General features: G+C 38.2%; 6 protein-coding genes across 6 annotated transcripts; 2 read left to right on the top strand and 4 right to left on the bottom strand.

Annotated features, from left to right (window-relative positions):
- Positions 1-5,042: 5,042 nt before the first annotated feature.
- On the top strand, positions 5,043-7,644 carry CBG16217 (the record flags this gene model as incomplete). The annotated part of the gene is made up of 9 exons (XM_045238845.1): positions 5,043-5,165; positions 5,396-5,538; positions 6,197-6,320; positions 6,366-6,453; positions 6,896-7,089; positions 7,133-7,209; positions 7,256-7,352; positions 7,399-7,533; positions 7,579-7,644. 9 exons carry the CDS (start codon positions 5,043-5,045, stop codon positions 7,642-7,644), a joined length of 1,047 nt encoding a protein of 348 aa, XP_045095894.1.
- A 1,725-nt stretch (positions 7,645-9,369) lies between these two features.
- CBG16219 lies at positions 9,370-11,441 on the top strand (the record flags this gene model as incomplete). The annotated part of the gene is made up of 6 exons (XM_002643487.2): positions 9,370-9,645; positions 9,829-9,898; positions 9,948-10,120; positions 10,170-10,380; positions 10,690-11,099; positions 11,205-11,441. The coding sequence occupies 6 exons, from the start codon at positions 9,370-9,372 to the stop codon at positions 11,439-11,441; spliced, it is 1,377 nt and encodes a 458-aa protein (XP_002643533.2).
- Positions 11,442-11,612: 171 nt separating this feature from the next.
- On the bottom strand, positions 11,613-12,295 carry CBG16220 (the record flags this gene model as incomplete). The annotated part of the gene is made up of 5 exons (XM_002643488.2): positions 11,613-11,708; positions 11,761-11,855; positions 11,909-12,016; positions 12,150-12,243; positions 12,293-12,295. The coding sequence occupies 5 exons, from the start codon at positions 12,293-12,295 to the stop codon at positions 11,613-11,615; spliced, it is 396 nt and encodes a 131-aa protein (XP_002643534.2).
- A 1,510-nt stretch (positions 12,296-13,805) lies between these two features.
- CBG16221 lies at positions 13,806-14,941 on the bottom strand (the record flags this gene model as incomplete). The annotated part of the gene is made up of 5 exons (XM_002643489.1): positions 13,806-13,901; positions 14,033-14,245; positions 14,295-14,507; positions 14,551-14,801; positions 14,875-14,941. 5 exons carry the CDS (start codon positions 14,939-14,941, stop codon positions 13,806-13,808), a joined length of 840 nt encoding a protein of 279 aa, XP_002643535.1.
- An 804-nt stretch (positions 14,942-15,745) lies between these two features.
- Positions 15,746-17,087, bottom strand: CBG16222 (the record flags this gene model as incomplete). The annotated part of the gene is made up of 5 exons (XM_002643490.1): positions 15,746-15,837; positions 16,017-16,246; positions 16,575-16,703; positions 16,769-16,946; positions 17,027-17,087. The coding sequence occupies 5 exons, from the start codon at positions 17,085-17,087 to the stop codon at positions 15,746-15,748; spliced, it is 690 nt and encodes a 229-aa protein (XP_002643536.1).
- A 460-nt stretch (positions 17,088-17,547) lies between these two features.
- Positions 17,548-18,234, bottom strand: CBG16223 (the record flags this gene model as incomplete). The annotated part of the gene is made up of 4 exons (XM_045238844.1): positions 17,548-17,623; positions 17,673-17,880; positions 17,929-18,141; positions 18,195-18,234. 4 exons carry the CDS (start codon positions 18,232-18,234, stop codon positions 17,548-17,550), a joined length of 537 nt encoding a protein of 178 aa, XP_045095893.1.
- Positions 18,235-18,909: the final 675 nt, after the last annotated feature.

Below are 18,909 nucleotides of genomic sequence, written 5' to 3'. Positions count from 1 at the left end.
GTCAAGCTTTTTCTCTTTTTTTTCATGTTTTGTACATTCACATAATTAATGAAAAAAATGGTTCTAAAAATGTTTACTGGGCAATTTTCAAAAGATAGAAATGAAAGAAATGGAAAATGGAGAAGCGAATGAGATGGAATATGAGATTCCATAGTAGAGATTAGGCGTAATAATATTAGTTTTAATGAGGCTTCAAGGGATTCTAGGCTTCAAGGATCTTATTAAGTTTGGAAGGGCTTCATTACATAGTATCACATTTATTCAAATGATTCAAAGTTCCTATTTGAAGAATCTGAGATTCATTAATAATTTTGTTATTGCGCAGACAGCTAAAATACCAGAATTTCGTTTTTTCAACTGCTTAAAACAAAATGTGGACTTCCTATTTTCTGGGCTGGCTTATTCTTTTCCTCTCTCCAAGGGGACAGTCTGTCTAGTCCGTAAGACGGCTCGAGAAACTTTTTTTCGCCTCAAAAGTGTGCCAAACATTTCTACAAACACCCAGGCTCCTCAATAAACACAAAAGTCGGTATACTTTGGAGGGTAGTGTGTGGTAAGATGCATTTCGAGGGTGCCTCTCAAAATAAACAGAAATTGAAACTTTTTTGGTTTCTTCCGGGCAGTTTTCTATTCACCAATGTTCAAATGGTACGGTGTTTCTCGTGTGGTTTCTTCCTCGGCACTTCCATAATAAATTGAATTCCATTTATTCCATTTAACTAGACTGCATTACAAGTGACAGCATTGTTGCGGCGAGTCGATTGTCTAACGATTGATGATACCTGAGGAGAAATTAAGACGTGGTGCAGATGGGAGTGCTTTGATAAATGAGAATCGGCGCAAATTCAAAGAGCACGAGGAGGACACAATGGAGAAAGTAATGGATCACATGGGTTGGCGGACAGAAAGAAAAAATTAGGAGATGAAAAAACAGTTTTGTAGTTGAAGGAGGTTGAATATCCTCAAATGAGTTTGGAGTTCGAAATTGGGGAATGTTCCAAAAAACAACATTGTTACGGCTTTATTAATAAGATACCGTATTTCTTTCAATATAAGCTATGCAAACCATTAACTTGAGCTTAATTATCTGGATTCCAGTAAGAGATATGAGAAATTTGTCAACTGATAAAAAATTGGTGATAATATGATGAATAATTTATCAGTTAACAATTTTTCATATCTTTCACATGAATCGAGATAAATGGGCTCAAAGTTGATTACTTGAGTGGGCTTCTGTTCAAGGAAACACTGGTAATATTTCTCACAAAAATCTGAAAGTTCCGAGTTTTTACACAGGGTAAAGTTTTTCTACAATGCATTAAAACAAGAGTTTTGGCAATAATTGTTTTCAGCTTCATCTCATAGAATTCCCACAACCATTTATAATTATTCTTTTATTTTTCTAGGAAAAATGAATTCTCATTTCCCGCAATTTCCGTTCTCTGCAAAAAAACTCCAACGTCTTTTTTCTAGTCTTCAGTCTCATTTCTGATTCTCGCTATATTCTTGTTTTCCATTTGGGGACTTGATAATGTTCTGAGAAATTCATACAAATCATTTGTATCCGAAAGAAATAATTGGAGCAGAAACTATAAAATATTTTAGTTTGTTGTTGTTGTTGTGTCCTGTGCTCGAGTTTTTATTATCGTCATAATCTTCTCGCCAGCTTCTTCTTTCTCTCATTTTTCTTGCCATTTTGTAATTGGAAACGTGATGCTAAGAGCTTTGATACAATCGTTAATGTATCTGGAGAAAGGGATCAGAAAAACAATGACATAAGGCATATACACTTTCCAGATGGTTTTGATAAAAACAGAAAAAGAGAAGATTCTTGAAGACGAAAACAGAATGGGGTGATTCTCAGGGATTCTCAGGATGCAATGGAAAAGGGATAAACGAAAACCTTGTGGAAACTACCGGAAAACTTGTAGTAGAAGGGCTCACACCCTGTCAAGTTTGAGATCAATTATCTCGATTCCTCTATATGATATCAAAATTTTGTTAACTGATAACATTTTTGTAATATTATGATGAACAGTTTATGAGTGAACAACTTTTTAAATCTTATACAGGAACCAAAATAAATTGGATCAAAATTTAAAGTTAGGGGCTTGTCTATTACAGGTTTCATGCTATTCTTTATAATAGAAGGTGAGATTTTTGAACTTGATCTTCAATCCTCAGTTTTTAATCCTAAAACTCATCATTTTTTGGTCGTTCAAGAAAAAACTCCAATTAGACAGTTCCACAAGACTTTTAAGACTTGAAATTTGCCATTTCCGCCCATCCTAAAAGTAATGTGACTCAATTCCATTTTAAACGTACTGTACTCAATTCCCCTAATGTCATCAGTCGTTTTTTTCCAGAACCGGTTTGAGACAACCTCTCATTACTTACGTAGTCTTTTTTTCAGTTTACGACCTTTTCCGTCATCTGAAACGATTTGGAACACGACGTTTTGAAAAGAAGTTACTTTTGGAAAAAAAACCTGGGGAGAAATGAGTAAATACTTTCTTTTCAGGATGATATTTGCGGAAGTGTTCTCATTTGCTTTTTCTCAAATGTCATGCAGAAAAAATGGCGCCTATTGACGTTCATAAGTTTTTTTTTCATCGTGCGTTTGTGCCTATTTGCGAACGACCGTCGCAAGAAGAGAGAACTCCACCTCCCACTGTCTTCTGCCACATGTTTTGTGCCATTTTCTTTTTTCTTTGACCTTCGCATATTGTTCACAAACATATAGTTAGTCGCGCGAGGACACGTACTCAAGTAATGTCATGTGCAAGTGTTGGGAAAAAAGAGATCGGAAACTGAATGCAAAAGTTTTCAAGGTAACACACAAAGGTTCTCAGAGTGGGAGAAAGTTGAAAAAATGGGTAAACGGATTAAAGGGGATAACAGAAATGGTGGGAATCGTTTTTTCTAATCCAACGGATATCATAAATTGAAAGCAAATCTTGAAACTCTAGGGAGCGTTGGTCAGTTAGTATATTGTTTCAAAAAGAAAAGTAGCAAAAATGAAGAAACAAGTTTTCAGCTCATACGGGGAAATCATCAAAAGGGGAGCAAAACGAAATATATGGGAGAAATTCAAATAGTAGCTCGAATAAATCGCAAAACGGGAAAAATGAAGTTTCGCAAAAATCTGTTCTTATAGGCCCAGAAAGTTAAGCTTGTAGACCTAACTGCTGAAAGTGTCGCGCCCGCCCTTGCCAGCTGAGCTACGTTGGTGTAAGCTGAATTCGATGGGGTATATAAAAGTGGAAATGATTGAACACCAAATCAATGAAGGACGTGCTGTAATAATCTAGGAAAGATATGAACACATATTTTTGACACCAAACTTATAGTGTCAGTTTCATTAAGGTAGAAAAGAAAACACGTATTTCTGTAAAGATTTTGAAAGTTACCGAAATATCTCTAATAGAAATCTCTCTGATATACTCACCCAACTTCGACTTCAGCTATCTCGGTTACTGTAAAAATATCAAAAATTATCAACTGATGAATTATTCATCATAATATCACCAGTATTTTATTGGTTGATAAATCTTCGATAACTTCCAAAAAAATATACGAGCTCAATGTGAACGGTTTGCGTGGGCTTTTATGAGTGGAAATACGGTAGGTGAGTTAAACATGTAAGCCAAGAGGTACAGCATAGAAACGATGAGCATCATTTCATTTGTCCCATCAGTGTTCTTTTTTCAGATTCTATTCTGATGTTCAAATAGTCATCTAACCAAAAGTTTTGTCGCTCCGTTACGACCATTTGCAGTTTCTGAAACATTTATTCGAAAACCTGGTATCATTAACTGTCATTATTATTTTGAGCGGATAATTTTTCAAAAAACTCAAACAACTTTATGGAATAGATAACGTAACATTTTCTACAAAAATCGTTTCTTTGGTTACACTCATCATAAGACTACTGCCAACCTCCATCCTGTCTGCATTTCCGTTTTTTTTCACATTTCTTTACAGTCTCCATCCATCAGATCACGTTACCAAGTTTTCATCAGTTTTATTCTTACGAAACCAGAAATGAACTTACCGAAGCGCATCCCATTTTCCTTGCCGCTCATCTCATCCTTCTTCTTATCTTTCCTATGAATCGAATTCTTTTTTTTCTTGAAATGATGTGTCACCATTGCTTGAATTTAAATCTAGTTCTCATGAGAATCGAATCCTCTCTCTCCCGCCATAAGTATGTATATATGTATTTATGTTTCAACCGGTTTTTTGTTCAAGTCTTCCGATTTATAGTCAGATAACAGATTTATGTAAGGCTTGATTTCTTTATGGCGAAATGTGGAATTCGTCGGAATTTCAGAAAACTAATTTTGCACTTTAATGTGCTCTGATTAAGTTATCAATGTATTAACAATTGATTTATAGCTCAAGAGTGTTTTTTTTTCGAAAACCGTACAATAAATACTAGAAGCTGCAAATGCTTTTGCTCTTCCATCAAAAAAGGAGGCTTCAGAAAATTCGAAAAATAGGAAGACCACTATTTCGACTCGAATTTTGCCCCATCATCAATTTTATGTATAGTAAATTAGGAGCGGTTGTGAAAATGTGGAAATTGGCGCAACCAACTATAAGACGGGTTTTTATTGTTGTCAAAACGTTGTGTGTGGGGAGGAGAAGGGCCCCTGGTGCGGGTGTGCGTACACGACAAGCCGGTTATTGAGAAAATGCGAACGAATCGAGGACCGGTTTTCGGAATAGTTGCGTCTTTTCGCTCTCCCCGTCCGCATGAATCTCTTCAACAGTCTCTCTACCTCTCTCTCTCTCCCTGTCGCTGCGAACCGTGTTGCTGTTTGCCGCCTCTGGGTCTCATTTGCCTGTAATTCAGTTTTCTCCCAAATTTTTTTCTCACCATCACTTTCACCATCAGTTCTATTTTTACCTCAGGTGTTCGAAATTGAGTATTTCTTTTGGGAACTTTTAGATTTTTCAGTTTTTTTCTGACTATGTTCTAATCATTCATATTAATTTCGGTCTGGAGCCTCAGATCCATACATTTTTTTCTTTTTCAGATGTTAAAACAAGTAAAAGCTGAGATCGTAGATTTAGAATATGAGGAAGCAGAAAAATGGAAAGAGCAAGAAGAAGAAGATGATGCTCTGCTGGTGGCGCGAAAAATCAAGCAAGAATTAGAAGCGGAATCCCCATCTCCGTCTTCAGTATCTCAAACAACAGTAAGGGAAAGGTGAGATTTTCACATTTATAAATTTTTAATTTTTCGTTCTATGAACTTCAAGAGGTATAATAGAAAAATAAAATGATCTGGCTTCCGAACTTTCCACACAAGCCTATGATCATAAGTACTACTACTGTACCCTCAATTTTTCCCCGTTCCAAATTATTATACAGTTGTTCTGAATACAAGAGAAAAAATTCCCCGTCAAAACCGGTGGGTGATGGCTCGTCGCGAGCCACCACCACTTGCATGAATACCGGTCTCGCGTCTATTTGCGGCACCCGGCGTCGATCAATCGAAACTTTCGTCGTTTTTCAAATTTTGGAAGACCGGTTCTTGCAGTTAGGTAGCTGATTTTGTTCCTAGTTGCTTTGCATGATATGAGCAAAAGCGGATGTGGGAAAAGGAGATTTTTGATGTACATATTTTTACATCTATTTCTATTTTTGAGAAGAGAGTACTGCTCATTAGTAGCTTCCTCTCCCTTCTCCTATTTCGTGTCCTCAAAGTTCTCAAAAACTTTCAAAACGCCTAATTAGATGAAACTTGCAAGAAATCTACTCGGATTCTTTTACTCTCCAAATAGGATGAATCTGCTCCGAGGGATTGACATTAGGCTAATGAAACAAAATGAAAAAAAAAACGCGGAAGTATTCAGTTTAGGCTTTCTGCTCTTTTTTCCTGTTTCATTTTCATTAATCCTGACAAGTGTGATTGGCGTGCCAGAAATAAAAATCAAGTGCACATTCGCAACAGAGCGCAACAATTCTCTAGTCAGAGCTTTCTTGCAGACGAGTGTAAAAACGTTGTAAACATACAAACACATATTGGAGCATTGTCAGTGCAAATGATGCTATTTTGACGGATGCTAATCGGTGAAATGAGATCAAAGAATGTTTCTGTAATCAGATGTTGGGGATAGGATGCACAAATGAAAAGAATAGCAAAAAATTATCAATCATAAAACTTTCTCGTTCATTATGTTTTCAGGCATCAAACCCACCAGCCCATAGAGATCGACCGACCGTCTGCTCCTATTGTGTTCGACCACTTCATTTGTATGCGCATTGGGCTCAATTCTCGAAATAATGTTCAAAGATTAATGGCACTTTTGGTGAGTGCGCCATACAAATCAATAGTGAGCAGTGAATTATTTCAGGCAGCTCACGAATTTGTTGATCTCACGGTTTTGCCAAGTCCGTCATTGATGCCTCCACCGCCACCAATACCAGCAATGATACCTTTAGGTTGGGATTATAAAGAAAATTTAAGATGGACAGAAATGCGAACATGAGGGAGCTGATGAAAAACAACTTTTTTCAAAATCAGATGATTTTCAAATTTCACGTATTATAAAACCTTTAGTAGAAGAACCTCACGCTGTTACGCTTGAGCTCAATTATCTCAATTCCTTAGCAAGATATCAAATCTGCCCACTGACAAAACGTTCTTAATACCAGCCTGTTTGCCGCGCCTCCGGCGCTTCAAACAGCCGGCTAGTGCGCCGTATCAGTTAGACATTTTTTATCCTGGACACAAGCCGAGACATATTGGCTCAAAGTTAGAAGTTAGTGGCCCTTGATCAGGTTTTACAGTATGAAACGAAATTCAAATTCAAAGTTGCAAACTCAGAATCTCAACATAGTGTTTCAGAAATTGGGAAACTTTAACATTTTTCTCTATTTTCAGCCATCCCTCGACACCAAACCCTCCCACCAACTCGATTATTAGCAGCTTGCCAGCAAGAGCCATCCACATCCAGTGAGAATCCACTAGACATTCTGAACATTCAAACTCGCCGACTGTTTCCCCAATTCCCACACATCAAAGTCAAAAGAAATCTGGCCAAAAAACTAGTGCCGAAACCGTTTATCCGACCCACGGTGAGCTTAATCACACTAATTGTGTTCAAAAACTCGTTTTTAGCCCTCAGCTGATTGTGGCATAATACCTATCAACATGCGGTGCAGGAAATGTGATGAGATTCTGCCCAAAGGGTCACAGTGAGTTTTAACGTTTAACTGGTTTATTGATATTTCAAGTTTTTAGTGGATCGAGTGCTTTGAATCATGTTCAAAAGAATCATCTGAAAATGGCAGCGTTTCAATGTAGAATATGCAAACATTATAGAACAACTCAAGAGCGGGTAATTCTATTTTAAGATATTTTTTACACGAATCGCGAATTTTCAGATACAATCTCATGTAACTACTGTACATAAGGCAAAATCGACAAAATTCGACTCTTCGTTAGCCGGTCCGTTGTCGGCAGACGATATGAAAAAGATGGAAGAAATGATAACGTATTGTTTCCCGAAACTCAAAATGGTAAGTATTAATGTAAGATTTAAAAGTCTAATTTATGATTTTCAGGAACTACAAGTCACCGATCGCCTAATTGCAAAAACAATGGAAGTGGATTTCGCTGTCAGCAAATAATGAGAATCTCATCAATTAAATTATTTCACAACACTTTAACTTTACTGAATCAGATTTCCCCTCCGCATTCTCTTAAAGTACAAACATCTAGTCTTACCGTCTCCACATTCTTTCCATAAAAATTAATCAGATTTTTCGTCTAATACTTTTATCTTTCAATTTCAGACTAGACAACAGGTATTTTGAATGAAAAAGAATTACAGGAAAGTCATAGGTACATGTGACATGAAATAGTTCCAATCAGAAAAATGTACAATGAACGAATTTATGGGCATTGACAGATTTTTTTCGTGAAACTAGAGTCTTCTTTTTTGGTGGTATTTAATTGCTCGCCGCTAAAATTGGAATGCTGAAACTTTCTCGGTTTCTTTCTCAGTTTCATACTGAATTTGAAATTTAAAAAAATATTTTATAAATTCCCAATTAGTGACATGAAACATTTGTATTAATTTCAGCTTACTGTTGATTTTCCTAACAAAAAGAATCCGTGAAACCTGTAATGGAAGGTCCCCACTGTTCAGCTTGAGCTCAATTATCTGAATTCCTTTGCAAGATATCAAAAACGTACCAACTGACAAAAAAACTTTCTATATCATTAAGAAAAATTGATAACTGATATATTCATTTAACAGGTATCCATGAAAATTGGCTCAAAGCTGAAAATTGCAGAGCCATTTCCATTGTACAGTGAATCTGAAAACTGCAAAACCGATATTCTAAGTAGCACATGTCAAGAAAATTTGCATACGAACCTAGTTTCCATCCGGTTCAAGTATAAGTATCAGACAAGTACCAGCTGAACCCAAATCTTCATAACAAACATCAATTTGCATTTTGTTGTTCAGTTTTGACAGAACATAACGAGCTGAACCTGTAGTCTGAGCTGAACACCACCAATATAAAAACCTCTCTTCAGAACATTCTTGTCATAACTTCTTATAATTCAACCTCTGGTCTATCTCATTCAGAGTATAATGTCGTTTTGCCAATGGGTCAATATCATCAAACTGATAAGATAGTGAGAGTGGTGCTGGACTCAACATACACCGGTTCTGGTCTTTCAAACTTCGCCAACGCTAATGATACAAAAATTACAAGTGGTTGATGCTCCGGCTCATGGATTAAACACGAACAATGTTGACTGTCCAACTTCTCTTAGTCGTCACAACAAAAAACACACATTTCTCTTGTCTCTCATATCAATCAAAAATCTGAATCCAGCAACTCAGATCCCTGTTTCCGCTCGTTCGTTTTTTTATTCTCTTGGTATTATATTTTTGTTCTTTCTTCCAAATCTTCTAACTCGTTCACCTTGTTTAACCTTCCCCAAGTCGCCAATTGCCCAATTCAACTGTTCTTATTCTTTCCTTATTCATAGTCTTATCTTCTTGAAATATCTTTTTAGGATAGTGTGACGACCCCCGACAAAAGACAACATCAGATGAATTATGCGCACCAAATGCCAAAATTCCTCTTTTCATTCTTCTCATTCGCCTCTCCGAACATCAGTCCATTTTTCTTATTAACCCGATTTCGGTTAGTATTCGGCCGCTCCTTCTTAACCGTCTGGCACCCAGAATGCACATAAAATTGCAAAACCGCCTGCTCTTATCGCACGGTTCCCCTATCTATTCCACATTGTTCCAACATTGCTTCTTGTGTTTCAGCCTTGTTCTTAAATTGATAACTAAATATTACCAGATAACTATTTTTCAGTACCAAACCATGCCTCTACTTGATATTCCAACTCTTAATGTGATACAACTGGGGTTGGGTTTCTTCTCAACATTCTTTGCCTTCAATTCTCAGGGGTTCATTGAGGAAGCAGTAATTGACAGTGCTGCAGATAGTGGAAATCTCAACAAACATGCTGGATACTACAGTTTATCTATTATTTATGCAGTTTTCACAGTTGCAAACTTTGTTGCTGCGCCGATAGTCGACATACTGACTCCAAAATGGGCAATGGTTGTTGGATCATTGTGCTATGCAATTTTCCAGGTAAGGAAATCTATCTGTAAACGATTTCAACCTTTATTTCCATTTTGGACATGATTTGGACGTAAACATTTAACAAAAAATCAAGTATTTCGCAGTCGATACCACAAAAAGCTGCATATCGTAATCCTGATCACATCTTAAATATTTTTCGATTTCGATCTTCTCTGAAATTCAAAATTACAGGCTGGCTTCTTGTTCCTGAATGAATGGTATTTGTATGCCAGTAGTGCACTTCTCGGCCTTGGAGCTTCCAGTAAGTACATTTTATTTGCTGTGTTAATTTTCACAATTACCATTTTCAGTCATTTGGACTGGTCAAGGATCTTATCTCTCTCAGAATTGTACAAAGGAAACCACCAGCCGTAACAGTTCAATGCTCTGGGCAATGTCTGAAAGCTCTCTTCTCGGTGGAGGTGTATTTCTGTTTATCGTGTTTAGTGTGCAAGGTGCTAGCGATCAGATTCCAACTTCTACAGTAAGATTTGGACAATCGTTTCTACTCCACAAGTAACCTTTTTTTTCAGATCAACATCCTTTACTCAGTATTTACTGTACTTTCGGTCATCTCCACATTCATTTTCGCCTTTCTTCGCGCACCTTTCTATCCGGAAACCGTCGATCGGAAGAACTATGGGAAGCTCGTGGGATCGACATTCAAGTTGATGTTCACCAAGAAAATGATCCTTCTTGCCTTCGTTTTTGCCTACACCGGAATTGAGCAATCTTTTTGGACAGGTGAGAGTAGGGGAAAAAGGGGGGGGGGGAAGCTGTTTTTAAGGGTAATGTGAAGTGGCACTTTTTGAGAACGATTTTTAGTCTGAAGAGAGAAATTTTGATGTTGAATTGAACTGACAGTTAGTTTTTGTATGTGATACGTTTAAGACATAATCTTGATAAAGAATTCTAAATTCATTCGTTCTCATTTTTTTAAGATGTTTTGTATAGGGAACAGAAATTTGGAATTCAGGAGAAGCAACCTAATTTTCATAACGAGCTCATGAGCTTAAACCTTCAAACCTTCAGAAACAACAAAACTGGTTTTAGGAATCTACCCAACATGCATCTCATTCACCAAACAACTCGGAAGCAATACAAATGCTCTTCTTGCTCTTAACGCGATTTGTACTGGTTTCGGACAAATTGCCGCTGGTGTTTTGTCAGGATTATTGGGAGACAAAGTGCGCAAGATAGGAAGGGACACTCTTATCCTTATCGGTACTACTGTCCATCTGATAGTTTTTGCTCTATGCTTCATCAACTTTCCACAAGACTCATCGCTAAAGAAAACTGACGAAATGGGAGGACTCATACAACCAAACTTGGCGATTGCTTTGATTGCTGGAGGTCTTTTGGGATTCGGTGATGCTATTTGGAACACTCAAATCTACTCGTTCCTCTGTGATACCTTCCCTAAACAGAGTGCCCAAGCGTTTTCGCTTTTTAAATTGTATCAGGTTTGTTTGCTCCGTGTATTTCTGGATGTTTTTCTTTTTCCATCTTGCTCAATTTCATTTGAGCCTTTTGTCAGCCAATTTACCTAAACCCTTTTTCTCTTTCAGTCCGCTCTATCCTGTGCTGCATTTTTCTACGCCCCCGTCCTCCAGCTCTACTGGCATTTGGTTATTCTCGTTGTCACGTCGTTGTTTGCCGCGTGTTGCTTCTTCTACGTGGAGCGGATTTCAAGAGACAAAACATCTGTTAGAGATTCATATAATTTTGAGGAGGACAAAGTGACTAATCTGCGTGGAGATGTTCAATACAGAATTAATGAAAACGAACAGCACAATAGTGGGTGAAGCGGGATATTGGGGGAAAATGAAATTTGAAATTAAAAAAAAAGCGTGAATGAAAAAACTGGGGAATGCAAATCTGATAACTACAAAAATATGAATATTTTTCAGATGTGACAATGACTTCTAGAAAATCAACCGATCCGGATGAAGATGTGAAGTTTTAGAAGGTAGGGGTTATCTTTTAGTCTGACTTTTGGATCTGCTTCGGCCCACACTTTTTGCTGGATTTTCAGCAGTACAGCTTCTTTGGTGAACTGCCAAGCGATCTTCCTGTAAAATTAGATACTTTCACCCGATATAAAACTAGTCCATGTAAACTTACATTGAACTTCCTTCCGCAATGTTCACATTCGACCATTAATCCTTGCGAATTCTTCCACAACACCTCGTTTGTCGCCTCCGCATCTATGCGTCCATCTAAAAGATCAGATTGTTAATTAATTGCAGGTTTCATTATTCCTAAGATGTACCATTTCCGATAACTGCATCAGGTTTCACTGGAGCAGCTCGTCTCTTTGACTTGGGTAGCTTCTCGTTCTCAGCGTGCCACTTCTTCAGACATTGTGGCTCATGTATGGCTGTAATACTCTTCTTAATTCAATTTTCCTTTTTTTGTTTCTCAATTTATATGTCTTTTCTCTCTATCCATCAGAATTCTATTATATTATAAAGAATTCCAATTGAAATGATGATCAAAAAACAAGAACTTACCAATGCTTTTGGATCCGAATTGACGTCCGCATATGAAGCAGAATACTGTAGGAGCGGACTTAGTGGCTCTTGGGGGCCCCGGAGTAAAGTTGTTCTGAAACTTTTGCATCAAGTTACTGAGTCTCAAAATAAGTATGACCCACCATTCCTAATTTGTTTCCAGTTCAATAAAGCGGTAAGAAATGTAAACCGGATACCAGAAAAACACTCTAGAAATGAGTGGGCCTCCTTCTCCCGGAATATAGCTCCCTCCTCTTTATGCGCTTCTCGCTCTCCTCCACAAAAGCAGCTCGAAGCAATGAGAAAGTTTTTTGAATGCATGGGAAAAGGGGGAAGGCCCTTCTCTCGTCTTCCTCACGCTCCTCCTTCCTCCTCTTCCTCACTCCAACGCTGTCGTCTTCATCGTCTCCTGCTCCTCATAACTTCGATGAAGACCACTTGTTGTTTGTGTCGGTCACATCACCCTTGGCGACACACACCCAAAGAATCGGAGTCTCGTGAAAGGGGGGCTCCGGAAATTAATTGTGAAACATGTGATTGTGAATTCAGGCATTATTCAGCGAAAAAAGAGCCGTTATGAGCTTTTGAGAATTTTAGAAAGAAAATTGAGGACCTCACAAGACGCAATATTATATGAGTAGCTCTGAAGGGCTTTCAAGTGTACCTGGAATGGAGTGCCAGTTAAAAATAAATTAAATATTCAGAAGAGTGTCATAATTGATAAAAGCGAACTTAAGGGGTTATAAGACTAACGGGGTTTGGAGTGAAAAAAATTTTGACTCATGAATTCAGTACAAATTTACATAGACAAGGAAAATTATTGACAAATTAGCAAAACCTTGAAAAATAGTCTTCAAAAGACACGAAATCTCAGTTCTTTTTCATTTTCAAAAATTTTCTAGAAATGTTCTAATAGTTTGTGTTTTAGTGGAAATTCAAAAAAGTTTTAAAATCTTCTAGAACTTTCCAGACATGGATAATAACTTTTCAGATTTTTTAAGCTTTTGTTGAGTTTAGCTTGCTAATTTTGAAACCAGTCGGAGTTGTGGTTTTTAAGAAGTTTTGAGGTTGTCAAAGTCAACGATTTTAAGCTACTCCAAGTGAGGAAAAATTACTAATTTTATTTGCAAACATATATTCAGACACCTCGAATCCAAAGACAAAGGTTGTGGTTCGGCTCAATAATGATATATTTTCAAAAATTATTAATAGGGGGCAACGTCCTTTAATCCTTCCAGCCTTTTCCATACGATCATTCTTTTTCCTTCTCTCTGAAATAGATTTGTATGAATAGAACACCCCATCTAATTTGCTGATCCCCAAAGAAAACTAAACACAAGGAGAGATTGAGAGAGGACACACAACTGCTAGAAACTAAAATTCCAATTGCTTGACTTGTTACTTGCAGAAACATATTTCAGACATGATTTTACTTTCGACCGTAGTTTTTGTTTCTTGGTTTACATGCATACACCTGTTTGAAGGATGGGGAGAGAAAACATATAGGCACATATTGCGTAACAAAGGATATCAAGGGTAGGCGGGCAAAGACAGGAAGTAAAGAAAATAAATTAAATATACGGAAAGGACGACGAGAAATTAAGAGAAAACAATAATAAAGGTGAGTGTTTCTGAGTGTGTGTATTTGTATTATATTCACATCTCGGTATTTCGGAAGTCTCTTGGCAGCGCCTTGTCTCCAGTGGCTTTCGACCGGTTTGTAGCCGCCTCGACAGCATCCATGAGGATACCCTGCAATGCAATTAATTTTTTATCAATCGTCATCACCCTCAATCGTCTCACAAATGACCCTATCCTTATAAGTGTACTATGCTCATTGAGTTGGTCAGTTGATGTCCTAGTTATCAGTACAAATGTTTTACCTTGAGCCCTCCAGTTTCCAATTTGTGCATTCCGTATACCGAAGAACCGGCTGGAGATTGAACGTCATCTTTCAGTTGGGCTGGGTGAACTCCAGTCTCCAAAACCATCTTAGCAGCTCCCAGAAGTGTATAAGCAGCTAGCTTGAGGGCAAGATCACGTGGAAGTCCAACTTTAACTCCTCCATCAGCAAGACCTTCAATCACAGCAAACATCTGAAATGAAAAATGAGAATTATGATGACACAGGAGCAGAAAAATGCACATAGCTAGGTCCTGATCCAGAAAGGCCAGTTACAGGATCAATATGGATTTCTGGGACTTCTACTGCAAATCCAACGGTGCTCAAAAGTCGTTCAACAGTTTCAGCATCACCATCCCGGCAGGCAGATCCCATGGCAAAGGCAGAAGCTCCGGCGCGGACGACAGATGGAGTGTTGGGCATAACGCGGACCACTCTGGATTTGGTTGGGAGGAGCTGAAATTTTTACAGGTTAAAAAAACACTGAGCTTGATCTCACCGATTCAATATTTCTGAGAGTGATACCAAGGGCAATAGAAACGACAAGGTGTTCTTTGCTTAGAGCTGGAGCGATTTCAGATGCCACCTTGCTCACGTGAGCTGGCTTCACTGCGAGGAAGATCACATCACTTTTTTGAACAACTTCCGCGTTTTCGTGGGTCGTGTTTAGGCCCATGGCCTTGCATTGGTCCAGGAAAAACTCGTCGCGTTTTGGGGAGCTGGCGATGATGTTGTCAGCAGTGATTCGACCTGGAGATAATCATATATAAATTTTCTGATAGCTCGGTTCAATTAAGACAACGAGAGTGAACTAGTTTCTTACCTGAATTGATCAATCCTCTGGCAAGTGCCTGAGCCATCTTACCGGCGCCAATAAATCCAATTTTCATTTTGTTAGAAATCTGTAAACTAACCGATTGAATATTTTTTTTGTAATTTAAACAAATTTGTGATATAATGAGAAATAAAAATTGGTAAGGAATAACAGCGCTTCATGGTAATGACCGCCTGACCATTCACGAACAAGTTATCAATACTGTGCAAACATGTACGACATCGAGGATAGAGAGTGGCCAAAACATTTTGGATGATAACAAATCACTGATAACATAACACCAATACACTATTGACCGCAGTAAAAATTCGAAGCAAAAATTGGAAGTCAAAATGAGACGTGGAGGAATCGAAAAATGAACAGATAAGCAATATAGAGATACAGAATGATAAGTAGATCCAGTTGATAGACGGAGGGATTTTAATAGTCGATTTGGGCGCATAGAGGCTGCAATGTTGCGTAAAGTGGTGAAAAAAGGAAGCAGAAGGCAGGTTTTGTAGAGACATCATCACTGAACACACCGTTACTTTTATATATCCCTTTTTTGATCTTATCTGTCTATTGGAGAAGATATCAACGAAACCGAACAAAAGGGAAAGAGATAGGATAAGGAACTCTGACCTCTCTCATTGTTTTCAGGTATTATCGTATCTACTATCACGTGCAACGACAACAACTCCGGAGCAGCCACACGCACAATTCTTATCAGTGTTTCAGTAGAGCGCCCAACCATGTTCCTTGTCTAATTTTCTCGTTTTACAATTGATTCACTTTCGATTTTGTTAGTAATTAATGAATTGAGCTTTATTTATCGAAAAGAGGCAACGTTGAGTATCCAGAAATCGAAAAATGACAGTTGTTACATGAAATCCTCGTAGTTATGATCCTCCACCACGAAATAATCGGTATCTTTTGGTCGTTTCCATGTTAGGCGAGCTAGTGGGTCGAACTCTGGAATTGGCTAAATTTCGATTATTGCTATCTACAAAAAACTCGTTTGGCTGAATTTTTATGATCCTTATAGCTGCCAGAAACTGTCAAAAATTTACAAAACGTATTTCCAAGTTTTTTTTCAAACTTTTCTCATTAACTTCAATTTCATACTTTGATTTTCTCAAAATTCGCACTACCTTTCCTTGCCGGATTGTGCTTCTTTCTCATTTCATCATCAGTTCTCGCAAAATACGTTTTGATGTCACATCGCTGTGTACTTGTGGCTAATTGAAAATCATATTTCACCACAGTCATTTGCATTGTAGCTGAACAGTATCCACATGTGTTCCGGCACTCGCGAAATGCGGATGGAAACGCTCCACATCCACCGATAGTGCTGAAACTCGCGTCTTGCCAGTAGTTTTCTCTGTAAACGATTTTTAGTTTTGTTTTGGTTATTTTGAGTTTTGTGTGAGTGAACTTTTTTGGTCTCCTGCTATTTTGATTAGTTAATCACGTCATGTTGGTGCACCTGCTTGCTAGTAGGAACAGTTAATTTAGAATACTTCCTTGTTGGAAGATCTTTCAAAACTCAGTTATGAAAAATCTAAATTCGTGCCAGAAGATTCTCGACTGCCTAGAATCACTATAAAAAGTCAACGTTTTCTGTCACATATTGTTATTATTACCTTTGGCGTTTTTCAACCATATAATAATAATTTTTTTTCCTCTCTTTCTCGTCCCAACTTTCCTACCTTTTAGCCATTTTTTGACACCAATCTCCTCCCCTTCGATCTATACACGTAGCTTTCATCGGGTCCTCCAAATGTCGTCTGACTACCAAATTGTATTTCTCAGAGCTCAAAGAGCTTCGCCTATCGAAACTGGAAGTTTTGGTTTACTATTTTTCGTTCTTCTTGTATTTCGTTAATTGAAATCAGTGTCTTACCAAGACGAGCAACACTGAATGAGGGCAAAATCCGGGTCATTAGCGCATCGTTTGGAGAACTTGGCTGGTGTATTAACTCTCATTCTGCTACACGTCAATGTTGTTAAACGATCCACACAACATGGTGTTCTGTCGTTAATATCATGCGGCTGGTTGAAGTTGAAGTTTGGAGTGACGCCTGTGTTTTGCACGTTTTGGACTCGGAGTCAAACAATAATATTTTTCTGAAGAATGCCAAATAATGAATTAGAGACTCACCGGCTTGCGCAACACCGGATAGTAGTGTTGTTGTGCAGACAATGAGAAATTTCACGAGCATGTGGAGTCAAAAAACGTCTTGTTAGTTGTTCCCATCAACTACAATAAAGATCGGGTAGTCCAAGAAAAATCAAAAGTCTGAATAAGGAGAAAGAAGGAGGAGGAGACTTGTTTGAAAAGGTGTGAACACCCGTTTCGGTTAGTAGTGTTTATTGTGTAGGCTCTGTATGAAAAACAAATAGTGCTCTCCGTAAAGAAAGTTGCACTACTATGACCCTGTTTTTAGAACATTCTCAAGCTTCGAAGGGTCATTCAGGTGTTTTGTGAGGGTGAGATAAGAACCAATAAGTCAATAAGTTTTTTTATTTTGGAAAAAAGTCGGAGATTGAGAGAGAGAGAGAAATAAAGAAATACTGTCTACTAGGGGGTCATGACACATAAATTTTGAAATGGAAAATGTATGGGAGGTAATAATTTCAATAGTTACAATAATTTAATTTTCATTTTAGTTTTCAGTCGTTCTAGAACAATCGTTCGCAGGCTTTCGGGTTCTTTGCCAAGTTCGAGTCATATCTTACTGTAGCTGTCTTGTTCACTCTGAAAAATATTGACTCATTTATGTTATCAGGTTACTGTAGATTCTTACGATGCACAGAATCCACAGGTCTTTCTGCAGACCCTGAAAGCAAATGCCGAGTGTTGACAAGTCAACGCTTTTCTTCCCCACATTCCAGTTCTAGTCACAAACGCCTCGCAGAATTGGGTTCCGTGACGATCGAAACAGTTAACAGGATGATGACGGAGAAGAAGCTCTTCTACGTCATGCTGGTAGAGATCAGCAGGCACTGGGATTGCTGGAATAAAGGAGCTTTTAGATCTGCAGGATTGAATCTGGATCTTACTGTCACTTGTGAACATATCAAGATTGAAATGGCAAGAATGACAGCACTGAATGAATGAGAAGTCAGCGTTACTTCTGCATTGTCTTGTAAACTTTTCGTGGTCCCGATTGTATAGAGCTTTGCATACATTTGGCATCAATGTATCCATACAGCAAGGCGTCCTTGTGGCTTTATAGGCAACGTTTTGCATGGTCATCTCCGTGGAGACCAAGGCTGAAAGAATGAAAAATTGGGAACCCAAAAGGAAATTCAGAGGTACTAATTACCAATTAATGCTGCCAAGGCGCAAAGTTTTTGTTGAGTCATGCTTCTTTGTGAATTCTAAGAAAGTCTACCGAAAACAAAAACAAAGAGAATTGGATACGTGAAAGCACGGTACTCATGCATTTATACCTGGTGTCAACCATCCGGTTCTGGCCCAATGTTTTCCGGCTAGTAGCTTTTTTTCACCCGCCTACTTCCACGGAAGTGCCAAGTGCCCACCCACCCCTACTAATCATATTGTGTTTTTTTTCCTCTCACTATCCAATTGTTGTGTCTGAAGCTCTTTTCCTCTCTTCGTCGGTATATGAATTATGAACATCCATGAAGTACGGAAGGAAGCGAGAAAAAGAAACAAATACACACAGGGCGGGAAAAACCGTAAGAAAGTTGCTTATTTTGCTCTCTGTGCTTCGGGCGGCGGTGGTGACGGGACGGAAGTCGCCGTGTCCGAGACGTTTGCCCTTCAAACCTATATACAATGTTTGCCGCGCGTTGTTGCAACTGTTGGAAAACGACAACAACGGTTTAACACCCGGAGCAAGCTTTGTGCCACGCTTGACAACTTTTTGCGACAAACGGATTGGATGCGCAAAGCATGGAGAAGTTTCGGTTTTACATAAATTTCAAGAAAAGGAAAGAAGATGAAATAATTCAAGGGATTAAACTAGAAAAATTAACGATTTGTGATAAAGGGGAGACTATCTGCATTGTGGTAGT

Source organism: Caenorhabditis briggsae (genome assembly GCF_000004555.2).
Source record: "Caenorhabditis briggsae complete genome, chrX, whole genome shotgun sequence".
Lineage (NCBI taxonomy): Eukaryota > Metazoa > Nematoda > Chromadorea > Rhabditida > Rhabditidae > Caenorhabditis > Caenorhabditis briggsae.
The sequence above is the reverse complement of the archived record's forward strand: the minus strand, read 5'-3'. Positions and strand labels throughout refer to the sequence as shown.